General features: G+C 65.9%; 2 protein-coding genes across 5 annotated transcripts; both read right to left on the bottom strand.

Moving 5' to 3' along the window:
- Positions 1 to 2,884: 2,884 nt before the first annotated feature.
- Positions 2,885 to 4,459, bottom strand: APLNR (apelin receptor). The gene has a single exon (XM_021524748.4). The coding sequence runs from the start codon at positions 4,230 to 4,232 to the stop codon at positions 3,117 to 3,119; it is 1,116 nt and encodes a 371-aa protein (XP_021380423.1). The 5' UTR covers positions 4,233 to 4,459; the 3' UTR covers positions 2,885 to 3,116.
- Positions 4,460 to 6,848: 2,389 nt separating this feature from the next.
- Positions 6,849 to 11,490, bottom strand: P2RX3 (purinergic receptor P2X 3). Of its 4 annotated transcripts, XM_021555999.4 has the most exons (12): positions 10,755 to 11,490; positions 9,804 to 9,939; positions 9,634 to 9,705; positions 9,496 to 9,562; positions 9,143 to 9,236; positions 8,986 to 9,063; positions 8,647 to 8,788; positions 7,939 to 8,069; positions 7,754 to 7,847; positions 7,613 to 7,678; positions 7,377 to 7,454; positions 6,849 to 7,270 (listed from the first exon to the last, which is right to left on the bottom strand). In XM_021555999.4, exons 1-12 carry the CDS (start codon positions 10,892 to 10,894, stop codon positions 7,157 to 7,159), a joined length of 1,212 nt encoding a protein of 403 aa, XP_021411674.3. In that variant the 5' UTR covers positions 10,895 to 11,490; the 3' UTR covers positions 6,849 to 7,156. The 4 variants fall into 4 exon arrangements, with proteins under 4 accessions (XP_021411674.3, XP_085436135.1, XP_085436136.1 ...); XM_085580009.1 differs by having other exon boundaries at positions 7,377 to 7,678; XM_085580010.1 differs by having other exon boundaries at positions 7,613 to 7,847.
- Between the last annotated feature and the right edge of the window lie 274 nt (positions 11,491 to 11,764).

Genomic DNA, 11,764 nt, shown 5'->3' on the forward strand with positions numbered 1-11,764 from the left:
GCTGTGCCGCGTCCGGCCGCACCGGCGGCCCCACGGGAGCCACGGGGGCAGCGGCCGGACAGGGGCTGCCCGAGCCCAGCCAGGAGCCCGGGCACCCCGAACCCTGGCATTGCCCTGCCATCCCTCTTTCCATGCCCCTGTCTTTGCCTTCCTCCCAACACATCCATCCATCCATCCATCCATCCATCCATCCATCCATCCATCCATCCATCCATCCACATAACACAATCCCACCTCCCATCCCAACCCCCCCCACCCACCAAAACTGGCCCCCCTTCTTTTCCACCCCTTTTCCTCTCTCTGTCCTCCCCCTCTTCAGTCCTGCAGGGTCACACAGGGCCCACCAGACCTTCGGGGGTCCCCTCATTGTGGGGGGAGTGGGGGGGGTTGGACCGGCCCCCTAAAAGGGGTGTTGAGTGGGCCACCCAGAAATGGGCACGGTGGGGACACACTGAGGCAGGGACCCTCCTGAAATGCCACCCCTGGCAGCCACTACTCCCACCCTACAGTGACAAAAGTTTCTGAGCCCCGGGTGTGGTGCCAAAGCTTTCCCGCGGCTTTGGCAAATCCGAATTTTCCCGACACAAACGGGAGCTGCAGCCCCCCTACCCACGCGGTCCCCCCCCCCAGCTCCGTTTGCTTTGGGGGGGGAGGTGTGAAGGAGCCCGAGCTGGGCTGTAAACACGGAGGTCACTTCAAAGGGGACGCCCGGGGACATCCTTAGCACCGCCAGATTATTTCGGCACCCCCGGGCGGGATGCGAGGCGAGGAGGGAGGTCGGGGGAGGTGCGGAGGTGGGGGGGGGGGGGGGTGAACATCCCTTTTGGCAGCTTGGAAAAGCGGCGGGGGCGGGGGGGAGAGCTGCGGGGGACAGGAGGGGCTGTCCCCATCCTTGCCCCAGTTCCTATCCCTGGTGCATCCATCCTCCCCGGAGCCCACTTTTACTCCCTGTGCAGAATAATCTCTGTTTTCCCAGTGCCACATTCCCACAACCACGGTTTGGGGAATCCTGGCCGTGCCCCCCGGCTCTGCAGCGTCCTCAGGGCATGGTATTTTGGGTATTTGAGGGTCCCCAGGCTCCCTGAGGATCACACCCACCCCCCACTCCCCAGCCATCCCTTCCAAGGATTCTCCCCATCCCCCCATGCCTGCTGTCCCCCTCTATCTTCCCTCATCTTCCCCAGGCACTCTCAGGAAGGCAACACCTTCCTTATCTTCTTCCGACGGCCCGGCTGCCCCTCACCCCCAGCTCCGGCCTTGTTATTTTCTGTAGTGTCCCTGCATTTCTCCCCAGAGACTCCTCAACCAAACATTTCCCTCCTGGAAGGGAAAGGGAAATCTCCAAGACGCGGATAGAAAGTCAGCATCTCCGTCTCCGCTGGCCGGGCGCCTGCGGCTATTTCCGCGCCCGGCGGCTGAGCCGGACGGGGGGGAAGCAGCAAAGCTGACACCCCCACAGTGCTGGGGTGTTTGGGGGTGGTGGAGGGATGGAGAGAGTGAGGGAAAGGAGGATGGTGGGATGGAGGGATGGGCAAAGGGAGGGAGAAAAAAGTCATAGAATCAGCCTTAAGCTGGAAGATACCTTGACAATCAAGTCCAACCATCAACACAGCCACACCTGCATAACCCCCAAAACCATTAACCCATGGATGGAGGGATAGATGGATGGATGGATGGATGGATGGATGGATGGATGGATGGATGGATGGATGGATGGATGGAGGAGGGGACTGTTGGACTGATGGATGGACAGCTGGATTGACAGATGGACGAGAGATGTCCAGGGGTGTCTCCAGGCTGAGAGAGCCTGGATGGCACTGGAATGTAAACACACTTTGGGACGTGTCCCTGGATGCAGCATTCCCACTCCTCAAGCTCCCCCAGCCCTTAAACCAAACCAGATCCATCTGAAAACTCCCCATAACCCTCAAGAAAGCTCCCACCCCTCCAGCTGGGGGGTTGTGCAGTTGCCAGCCCCGTGGCCATCCCCTCCGTTCCCTCTCTCTGGACAAAGGACTGTCCCCACACAGGGAGACCGCGGGCGGTGCCCCCAAACACGGCAGGGGCCGGCAGGAAGGCGGAGGCAGCTCCCCCGACGGGAAGCATCCCAAGGAACCCAGTAATGATCCCGCATCCTTTCCAAGAGAGAACAAAGGCTGAGGAGATAGCATAGTTCATCACCGATAAATGAAGGATGTAAATAGCAAATAGGGGGAAGATTTATTTTGAGCAGAGCCTGAGGAAGCGGCGGGGGCTGGGCTGGGGGGAAATGGGACAGGAGCCATTTGGTGGCTCATCCAAATCCTGGTTGGGGTGAGCTGGAGTCCTGCCCGGTGCCCAAACCTCCCATCAACGCCCAGGGCGTCCTGTGTCCCTCTTCATACCCTGAGGGTCCCGTGTCCCCGTCTGCACCCGGGGATTCCTGTGTCTCCATCCCTCACGTTTGGGTGTTTCACAGCACCGGGTCCCGTTTGCACTTCCCAGGTGAGTCCCCTGGGGCTCGTCTCAGCCTCAGATAAGGAAAAAAGCCCCAAAATGGGATTTGGTGGGACGGTGCTGCTGCCTGATACAATCACAGCTGGGGGGCTGGGGCAGGCAGGTGCCCACCCCACGGGATCAAGCACCCTCATCGCGGTGCTGCAACGCCCCGAAGGCTTGGGATGGAGGTTTTCCTGCATTTCCCGAAGTGTTGTTGAGGAAGAGACCAGGAGAATCCATCCCAGGCAGAGACGCCCCACAGTGCACACACACCCCCCACACACACTGCACCCTCACTCTAGACACCCTAAAACCCTGCCGTACCCCCACCCCACCATCCACCCTTCCATCGCATCCCCCCAGCCCCCCGAGGGAACTGCGCACACCCTGCTCCTTTTTTATCCAAAATTCATTTATTTGTCACAAAACACAAAGCCCTGGGGTGCCGGGGGAGCCGCCCCCGCCTGAGGCCCCCAGGGGCTCCTCCCCGGCTGTGACTCAGTTTTCCCTTCCTGCGATTAGGGCTTTTCAGCGGGGATCCCCAAAGCAAGCCAGGCTTTGGGGCGAGGCGGAGGTGGGGGGGGGGGTCCCCCCGAGTAGACCAGCTCGGGGGGCGCCGGGAGCGGTCGGGGAGGGGTTCAGGAGCGGAAGAGCGTCTCCTGGGTGGCGGGGTCCAGCTTGCCCCCCGGGCCGGGGCCCCCCTTGCCACCGGGGGGGTGGCTGTGCCCCGAGGAGTAGCTGGCGGAGCGTTCGGGGCCGGGGCCGGGGGTCCGGCAGCAGAGGAGGGCGGCGCAGGCGTGGCGGAAGCGGGGGTCGAAGAAGGCGTAGAGGAAGGGGTTGAGGCAGCTGTTGATGTAGGCGATGCCGGTGCAGTAGGGATGGAGGTTGTTGAGGAAGGTGTGGAGGGCGCAGGACCAGGGCAGCACCTCCAGGTCCATCAGCACGTAGAGGGTCTTGACCAGGTGGAAGGGCAGCCAGCAGCCCCCGAAGGCGGCCACCAGCACCGTGATGATGGTGAGGAGGCGTTTGCGCTTGCGGGGCCCCTCGGCCCGCTCCCGGCGGAAATGAGTGGCCACGGTGCGAGCGATGAAGAAGTAGCAGGTCAGCATCACGGCGAAGGGCGCCACGAAGCCCAGGGCGGTGGAGGAGAGCCCCAGCCCCACCTCCCAGGCGCCCTCCGTGCCCTGCGCCGCCAGGTCCCCGTAGTCCATGTAGCAGGTGATCTTGGTGTCCCCGCCGAGGGCGGCCGCCCGCCGCAGCACCAGGGCGGGCAGGGCCAGCAGGGCGGCCAGCAGCCACAGAGCCACGGTGGCCACCAGCCCGCTGACCCGCGAGCGCAGCTTGGCGGTGGCCAGCGGCCGCACGATGGCCAGGTAGCGGTCGAAGCTGAGGCCGGTCAGGCAGAAGACGCTGGCGTACATGTTGACGAACACCAGGTAGCTGCTGACCTTGCAGGCGGCCGTGCCGAAGGGCCAGTGGTAGCCCAGCCAGGCGTAGGCGGCCCAGAGGGGCAGGGTGACCACGAAGGTGAGGTCGGCCACGGCCAGGTTGGCGATGAAAGTGTCGGCCGAGCGCCGGCGGTCGCGGCCGCCCTTGAAGACGGTCCAGAGGACGAGCCCATTGCCGGTGGTGCCCAGCAGGAAGACCAGCAGGTAGATGGTGGGCAGCAGGGCCAGCGAGGGGCCCCACTCCGCGTACTCGCAGTCCGTATCGTTGTCGAAGCCGTAGGTGTAGGCGTCCGTCGCCTCCTCCATCCCGGCGCTGGGCTCCGCTCCGCTCAGCTCATCCCGGGCTCACCCGCTCCTCCGGCCCCTGAGCGACTCTCGCCGCGTTACCTCCCCTTCCTCCTGCTCCCCGCCCTCCTCCTGGAGGGGACGGGCAGGACAGGACAGAGGGCAGGGCCGGGGGGGAGCCCCCGTGGGAAACTTCACAGCTCCCCCCACCTCCATCTGGCTCCTGCCCGGGGGGTTTCACCGAGCTCTCACCCGCGTGTCAACGCGCCGACCCCCGAGATAACCCCGGCCTCGCCACGCCCGGGGGGTTTGGTCGCCCTCCACGGTGGCATTCGATGCTGGGATCCGGCTCTGGGGAGCTCAGGAACGGGGAGGGGTGGGGGGGGGCTTCAGCCAGCGTTTGGGGTTTCACCTCGGGGCGCCGCATTCAGCGCCGGGGTGTCACACATCGGGGTGTCACACATCGGGGTGTCACACATCGGAGCTGCATTTCGCACGGGCAGTGTCACATCGGGCACCTGGCAGCGGGGGGGTCGCAGAGGGGGTTGTTGTCACACTGGGGGGAGTGGCGCTGCGGTGGGGGGAGGTGTGCATTTGGCATTTGGCATTTGGCACTTGGGATTACCCGTTTTGCTCCCAGCTTTGCCTCGCTGTGCACACAGCGGTGGCTCCAGGGGGTCCCCCACCGCCGGGCCCCCACTTTGAGCAAAACGCGCCGAGGAGATTTATGCATTTACCAAAGATCCAGAGCGGGGAGGGGGGTTCTGGGACCCCCCACGCTGTAAAGAGATCATTTTAGGGCAGCAGCTGCCGCAGGACCGGCTGCTACCGGAGCTCTCAGCTCCGCGGGTTGCTCATGGAGCCGGACGCGGCAACGCTGAGCCAAGAGAGAACAAATTTCCCCCCGCTCCACAAATAAACATTTGTGGGGGGAGGAGGGAAGCCCTCCGAGGTGGTGGGGCCGTGGTCTGGGATTGTCCCACTGGGACCGAACTCACACAGTTCCAGCTCTGGGGAAAAGAGCCCAAGAAGCCGAGCGGGACTTTGCAGAGTGAGGTCTGAAGAGCCCCAAATCTTCCGGGACACGGAGGGGAGGCTGGACTGGGGCTGTAGGGGGGCATTAAGCAGGGGACGGGCTGTGGGAAGGGGCAGGTTTAACACCTGAGTGCAGGGATAGAGACTGGGGGGGACACAGATCCCCCGGGACCCCCCACCGGCTCAGTGGGGCCCTTCTACCAGCAAAGAGGTGTAAAGGAGGGGTTGTGGGGGGAATTCAGTGGCTGAAATGGCGGGGAGAGCTCACAGGGATCTCCAAAATGAGACAGAGTGGTGTAGGGGGGGAAGGGGACGGTAAATGGGGATGCAGGTTAGGGGACCGCGGGGGCGGGGACACAGCAACACCAAACCAGATAACCAGAGCTGCAGCGTCAGCCGGGAGAGCAAAGCAGGGCTGAATCAGGCTGGAGATAAGGAGCGATCCCGTATCTCAGTGCCGGCATGCGGGGGGAGAGGTATTAACCACAGAAACTGCTCAAACTGGTGGCAGAACTGCGAGGGTGCCCAGCTCCGGATCAAATCCCAAGCTGGAATGAGGAAGGGCTGGAATCCCGCAGTCCCCAACGCAGACACAACTCGAGCCTTTCCGCTAATTAGCAACATTAACGGGGAAACACCAGCACTGCTAATGAGCCCCCCGGGATGGCAGCGAGGCTCCCCGGGCTGCTCCCGCCCTGGCCGGAGCCCCGTTAATGAGCAGGACAGCTAATGAGCAGTTCTAGTAATGACTATTAATAACACTCCCAGCTATCTGTGTCCTAATTGGAACACGGCACAAGTATCCATTTCCAGCCGCCGCACACGAATCCGTTTCCAGGCTCTTCCCTTTCCAAAAACTGCGGGTTGAGTGTCCCGGTCACCCCCTCGCTGTCCTGGAAGCTGGGATGGCTCGCCCTCGGTGCCACCCAGGGGGTCCCATTGGTCTCGGCGCCGGAGAAGGAGCCCCCCAGGCTGGTTGTGTGGTGGCCACGGGTGGTGGGTGGGTAGCCAGGGCTTGGCTGATAAGGAATCCGTGGGGCTGATAAGGAGCTCCGCTATCTGCAGTGGGGGGAGGGCAGGAGCCGCTCTCCTTGCAGGACGGGGGCTGGTCCCTGGGCACCAGCGAGGAGCTCCGGGACCCTCGTTCATCATTCCCAGGAATGAACCCCAGGACTCAGCACTAGCGGCTCCACTGGGAACAAGCCAGGCTCACGGCGTCCCTCCCCACTGGCTGTGCAGGGGGATTGGGGTGGGAGCCCCCACGGGGTGGGATGAGGAGCCAGACCTCACCCCCCCACCCCACCGCAAGGGCAGCGCTTGGCCCTGCACGAGGAGGGATCCGGCAGCTTCCTCCGAACCCACAGAGTTGCTCACATCCGACCGAGGAAGTGACACCCCCAGGGCACAGCTCCTGTCCCTCTGTGCCCCCTTCCACGGGCTGCGCTGCGGGCACAGAGCTCCTCCTGCAGGCAGCTCCCCCCGCGGTGTCCCCCATCCCAGGGACGGCGCCCTGACCCCTCTTTCCTCTGCTCCTTGCACCCCAACCCTGCCCGTCGGCCCCCCAAAACCACCCCGCGTCCCCCAAGGCTGGACACGGGTGGGTGCTGAGAGCCACGGGTTTATTGGGGGGGTGCAGCCCCTGGCATGGGGTGGCAAGGACAGGGAGGTGCTTGGGGGGAGCACCCTGGGGACAAGGGACAGGGCTGGGGCACCTCGTATGGACACTGGGGACACTGGGATGTACTGGGACAACCTGGGGACAGTCAGATGCTGATGGGGCTCATAGGGGGAACACTGGAGACTGGGTGGGCAGTAGGAGCCTGACGGGGGTCCCAGCAAGCCCCTCACCAGGCCGTGGGTTGCCCCACAACGAGGTGGACAGGCGGGGGGCTGCCCCATGGCCCCCGGGGCTAGAGGCCGAGGGAGAAGGTGCCCGAGTCGGTGGATTGCTTGTCCCGGGAGCAGGTCCCCAGCGCCCCGGGGGGACAGGCTGAGGGGGTGGCAGGCACGCCGGCCTCTGACACCTGTGGGGCAGGGGACGGGCACTGGGTGAGTCACTGCACTCAGGGGGGCCGATCGAGCCCCCCGGAGGTGTCCCCATCCCCATGGCACCCTGGCCCCATGTCTGACCTCCTCGAACTTGCGGGCCTTGTAGTGCTCAGCGCCCTTGAGGAAGTTGAGCAGGATGATGTCGCACAGCACCGTGCCCTGGGGGCAGCAGCGTTGGGGTGGGGAGGCCCCACACTGTGGAGTACCCCCAGATCCCCACAGAGCCAGGCCACTGTCACCCTGCAGCTGTGCTCTGTCCCCATGCCCCGTGGCCATGGGATTTCACCACTCCGGGGCTGAGAACGTCCACAACTCACCACACCAATGGAGGTGAAAGCAGCCACCGTGTTGATGAGGGTGGGGACGATGCCAAACTTCCCGGCCTGGGGGAGCAGAGCCCTTGTTGGCCGGAGTCCCCGACCCCCCGTGACCCCACGAGTCCCCGACCCCACACGTACGCTGCCATACACCAGGACATCAAAGCGGATCCCAAAGGCCTTGATGAGGGTGCGGCGCTGGGAGCCGTCGGGCCAGCGGTAGTATCTGGCATGCCTGCAATGACATGGGGTCATGGGGACACAGGGACATGGGGACAGGAGCCATGCCAGGCAGTGCACATCCCTGTGCCGTGTCCTGGCCATACCTGAAGTTGTATCCAGGGGCAGGGGTCCGGGCCAGGCTGTCCAGGCGGGTGAAGGAGTAGCGGGGCAGGCAGCGCTCCCAGGCCCGGTCCAGGTCACACACCCACCCGATCTTGATTCCCAGCACCCCCCCCTGCCCCAGCCCCACATCAGCACCACGGACCCTGGCCCCGTGGCACCAACTCCCCACAGTTTCACAGTTCTGCATCCCATGGCCCTATGCTCCATGTCCTATGAGCCCACATCCCACATTCTCGTCTCCCCAAACTCCACATCCCCCTGCACCTCATGTCTCAAATCTCCATGTCTGTACACCCCATGTCCCAGTGTCACACATCCCAACCCCCATCCATGTCCCTGTGTCAAAGCCCCACATCGTCACTCAGTGTCCCGTTTTCCCGTATCCCTATGTCCTGTTCCCAACATCCCTCATCCCTGCATCCCATGTCCCCACGTTATGCGAGCCTATGTCCCCATCTTCCATGTCCACATCCATCACCCCATATTCCCCCCATCCTATGTCCCCATGTCCCACATCCCATGTGGGATGTGTCCCCAAGTCCCATGTCCTCAAGTCCCACATCCCATGTTTCTGTGTCCCCAGCCCCCATATCCCTATGCCCTTATATCCCAGCTGCTTGTACCCCTATGTCCCCACACACACCCCATTCCCACCCCATGCCTCCCATGTCCCCTGTGTCCCCGCTCACGGTGGCAGCCAGCGCAGGGAAGTCCTGCCCAGCCAGACGTGCCACGTCCCCCAGGCGCAGGATGGGGCACAGGGGCTGCAGCTGTGGGTGGAAGCGACACCGGCCCAGCTCCACCCCACTGCCAGGGGGTGGCAGGTTGGTCCTGGGGACACAGGGGGACACAGGGGACACGCAGGGATGTGCCATCAGGCAGCAGTCTGGGGTTCATGGACCCACATCCCAATGTCCCCCCACCATCTTGTGCCTGTGTCCTCATGTCCCCTGTCCCCATGTCCCTGTGTTACCCCATCCCTTGTCCTCATGTCCTGCCATGTTCCCCCTGTGTCTTGTGCCACTCACTTCTCAAAGCCAAAGAGCGGGAAGCGGACGCTGTTCTTGATGAGGAGGGTGAAGTTCTCAGCTTCCAGCATGACGGGGCTAGAGGAGGGGGGTGATGCTGAAGACAGGCAGGGGCCATGCCCCCTGCTCCTCCCCGTGTCCCCCCAGCCCCACTTACACATCAACGGTGTCCACCTCGGGCGGGCACCAGCCCTGGATCTCGCAGGTGCGCAGGGTTGTGTTGTAGGGGACGCAGCGCCCTGTCAGCACCCCTGGGACCCCCGGACTGCTGTCAGCACCTCTGCCAGCACCCCCGAGACCCCAGACCCCCGTCAGCACCCCTGGGACCCCCAGACTGCTGTCAGCACCCCTGGGACCCCCGGACCCCCATTGGCACTCCTGGGACCCTGAACCCCCGGCTCCCCGGGCCCCCCTCAGCCCCTTGAGCCCACCGAGGGTCCCTCACTCCTGGTGGTGGCTCCCCCCGGTCCCTCGGCCCCCTCAGCCCCCGTTCCCACCGGGGTCCCTCACCGTTGCTCGTGGCCGGGCTCAGCTCCCGGCAGTCCCGGTCCGCCGAGCAGTGGAACGCGGCTTCGCTCTGCGGGGCGGGGGTCAGCGGACGGGGGGCTCATCGAGGGGTCCCCCCGAGCGCCCCCTGCCCCTCCGCACCTCCGGGCACACGCCCTGCGCCTGGTCCTCGGTCCGGATCTGCTTGGTGACCACCACGAACACCGAGGTGCCCTGCGGGACGTCGCTGTCACACGACCCGCCCGGGGATGGGGAACTGAGGCGGGGGTGGCCCCGCGCCCCTCAGCGACCCCTCCGGTCCCCGTCCTCACCTGGGGGGGTGTGACATAGTCGGCTGTGTCCATCACCTGCCCCGCGTAGCGACCCACGCCCTTCACCTTGGTGACCACGGAGGACTCGATGGCGGTGTCCCGCACCTGGTACGCTTTCTCATGGAGGAACACCCAGCTGGGACAGCACCGCGGGTGACGCTGGGGACAGCCATCCCCGGACACCACCGGCACCCCCCGGGCCCCGCCTGCCTCCCCCGGCACCCCCCGGACCTGCCCGTGACCCCCGGCCCCCGGAGCTGTCAGCGCCAGCGGCTGCCGATCCCCGACAGATTCTTGTCATCCCCTCGCCAGTGGCTGCTGTCACTCCTCGGGAGCATCCAGGGACAGGGACCCCAACGCGGGTCATCCCCTTCTGTCATCCCCTGGGGCCGAGCGGCTTCTCTGCCGCTCGGTGTCACCCACACTGTCCCTTTCCCGTCATCCACCCGAGATGCTGTCCCCCTTGTGTCACCCGTAACGACACCTTGCTGTCCCCATCATGTCACCTGCGATGCCACCCTCCCGTCACCCGCACCGGCACGCTCTCTGGCTGTCCCCCTTCTGTCACCCGCACCGATATCCTCTGTCCCGCCTTGTCAGCCGGTACACTCCCCTGGCTGTCCCCATCGTGTCACCCGCTCCGGCACACCTGAATTCCCGGCACTGACACGTTGTCACCCGCTCTCCCGTCCGTCCCCTGCTCCATCACCCCCTGGCCACCCCGTCACCCCGCGCCGCCGGCCGGTGTCCCCTCGCTGTGACCCCGCTGCCACACGCCGCCATCCCCCATCACCCTTGTCACCCCCGGTGTCACCTGCAGCAGCAAGTGGCAGTCACGGCGCTGCCGCGGTGCCGGGAAGGGGGCTCGGGGTTGTGTCCCGGGGGACGTGCCGGGGCGGGGTGTCCCAGGGGTGCCCGCCGGTTGTCCCGGCGGCTGCCAGGGGGGCTCACCCGATGAAGTAGGCGAGGATGAGGAGCTGGACGCCGCGGTTGACGACGCCCACCACCCAGCTCTTCACCACCACCGACTTGGTGGTCTCGTAGGAGAAGAAGTTGCTCACCCAGCGGGTGCTGGACCGCGGGAGGGACATGGGCAGCGCGGGGGGCGGCCGGAGACGGGGTTACGGGCAGGGCAAGGCAGGGCTGCGGGCAGGGCAAGGCAGGCAGGGCTGCGGGAACCCAGTGGGATGCGGGAAGGGCAGGGCAGGGGTGCGGGCAGTGAGGGGGATGCGGGCAGGGCAGGGCGCGCTTGGGTGCAGGCAGGGGTACGGGCAGGGGCACGGGCAGGGTGCGGGTACCGGCAGGGTGTGGGCAGCACCCGCAGGGGTGCGGGTAGCGAGGGCGGTGCGGGCGGGCGGAGGCGGGGGTAGGGCGGGGGCCGGGGGCGGGGGCACGGCCCGGGGGGACGGGAGGGGTCGCTCCCCCGTTCCTGGAGGGATGGAGGGGCGCAGGCGGGGACATTCCCCGGGGTGCCTGTGATGGGGAGCGCCAAAGGGGGGACACATTCCGGCAGCGGGGAGCCCCACATTGGGGTGCACGTGGGTGGTGCGCCCCAAACTGGGGACGCCTGGTTTGGGGGGGACACCCCTGCAGAGGGGAGTGCGAGGGGGCGGCCCGTGCGCGGGTTCCGGGGGTGCCCCGCTCTGGGCCGCCCCATTGTCCGGTTCCGACACTTTGGGGCGCCCTGGCTTTGGGGCGGGGGGGTTGTCCCCACATGAGGTGACGTCACGGGGCTCGCCCCGTGCTGGCCAATGGGGTCTCTCCCCACGCCTGGTTCTGGGCGGGGCAAAGCGGCGAGGGGCGGGGTCTCGGACGCGGTGACCACGCCCCCTAGGTGGGCGGGGCCGACCGCGGCGCGGCGGGGAGCGCCGCACGGGTCCGCCCCGCCGCCAGGGGGCGCCAGCGCGGCCCGGCGCCATGGCGGAAGCCCGCGCGACTTCCGGCGTTGGCGGCCCCGCGCG

This window comes from Lonchura striata, chromosome 5 (genome assembly GCF_050655825.1).
Source record: "Lonchura striata isolate lonStrDom1 chromosome 5, ASM5065582v1, whole genome shotgun sequence".
Classification (NCBI taxonomy): Eukaryota; Metazoa; Chordata; class Aves; order Passeriformes; family Estrildidae; genus Lonchura; species Lonchura striata.

Coding starts and splice junctions, on each gene's coding strand:
- APLNR (XM_021524748.4), bottom strand. CDS start 4,232: ATGGAGGAGGCGACGGACGCCTACACCTACGGCTTCGACAACGATACG.
- P2RX3 (XM_085580008.1), bottom strand. CDS start 10,894: ATGTCCCTCCCGCGGTCCAGCACCCGCTGGGTGAGCAACTTCTTCTCC. Junction 9,563..9,633: donor CGCAGGGCGTGTGCCCGGAG/GTGCGGAGGGGC, acceptor CCCGCCCCGCAG/AGCGAAGCCGCGTTCCACTG. Junction 9,237..9,495: donor GAGCCCGGCCACGAGCAACG/GTGAGGGACCCC, acceptor CGGGGGTCCCAG/GGGTGCTGACAGGGCGCTGC.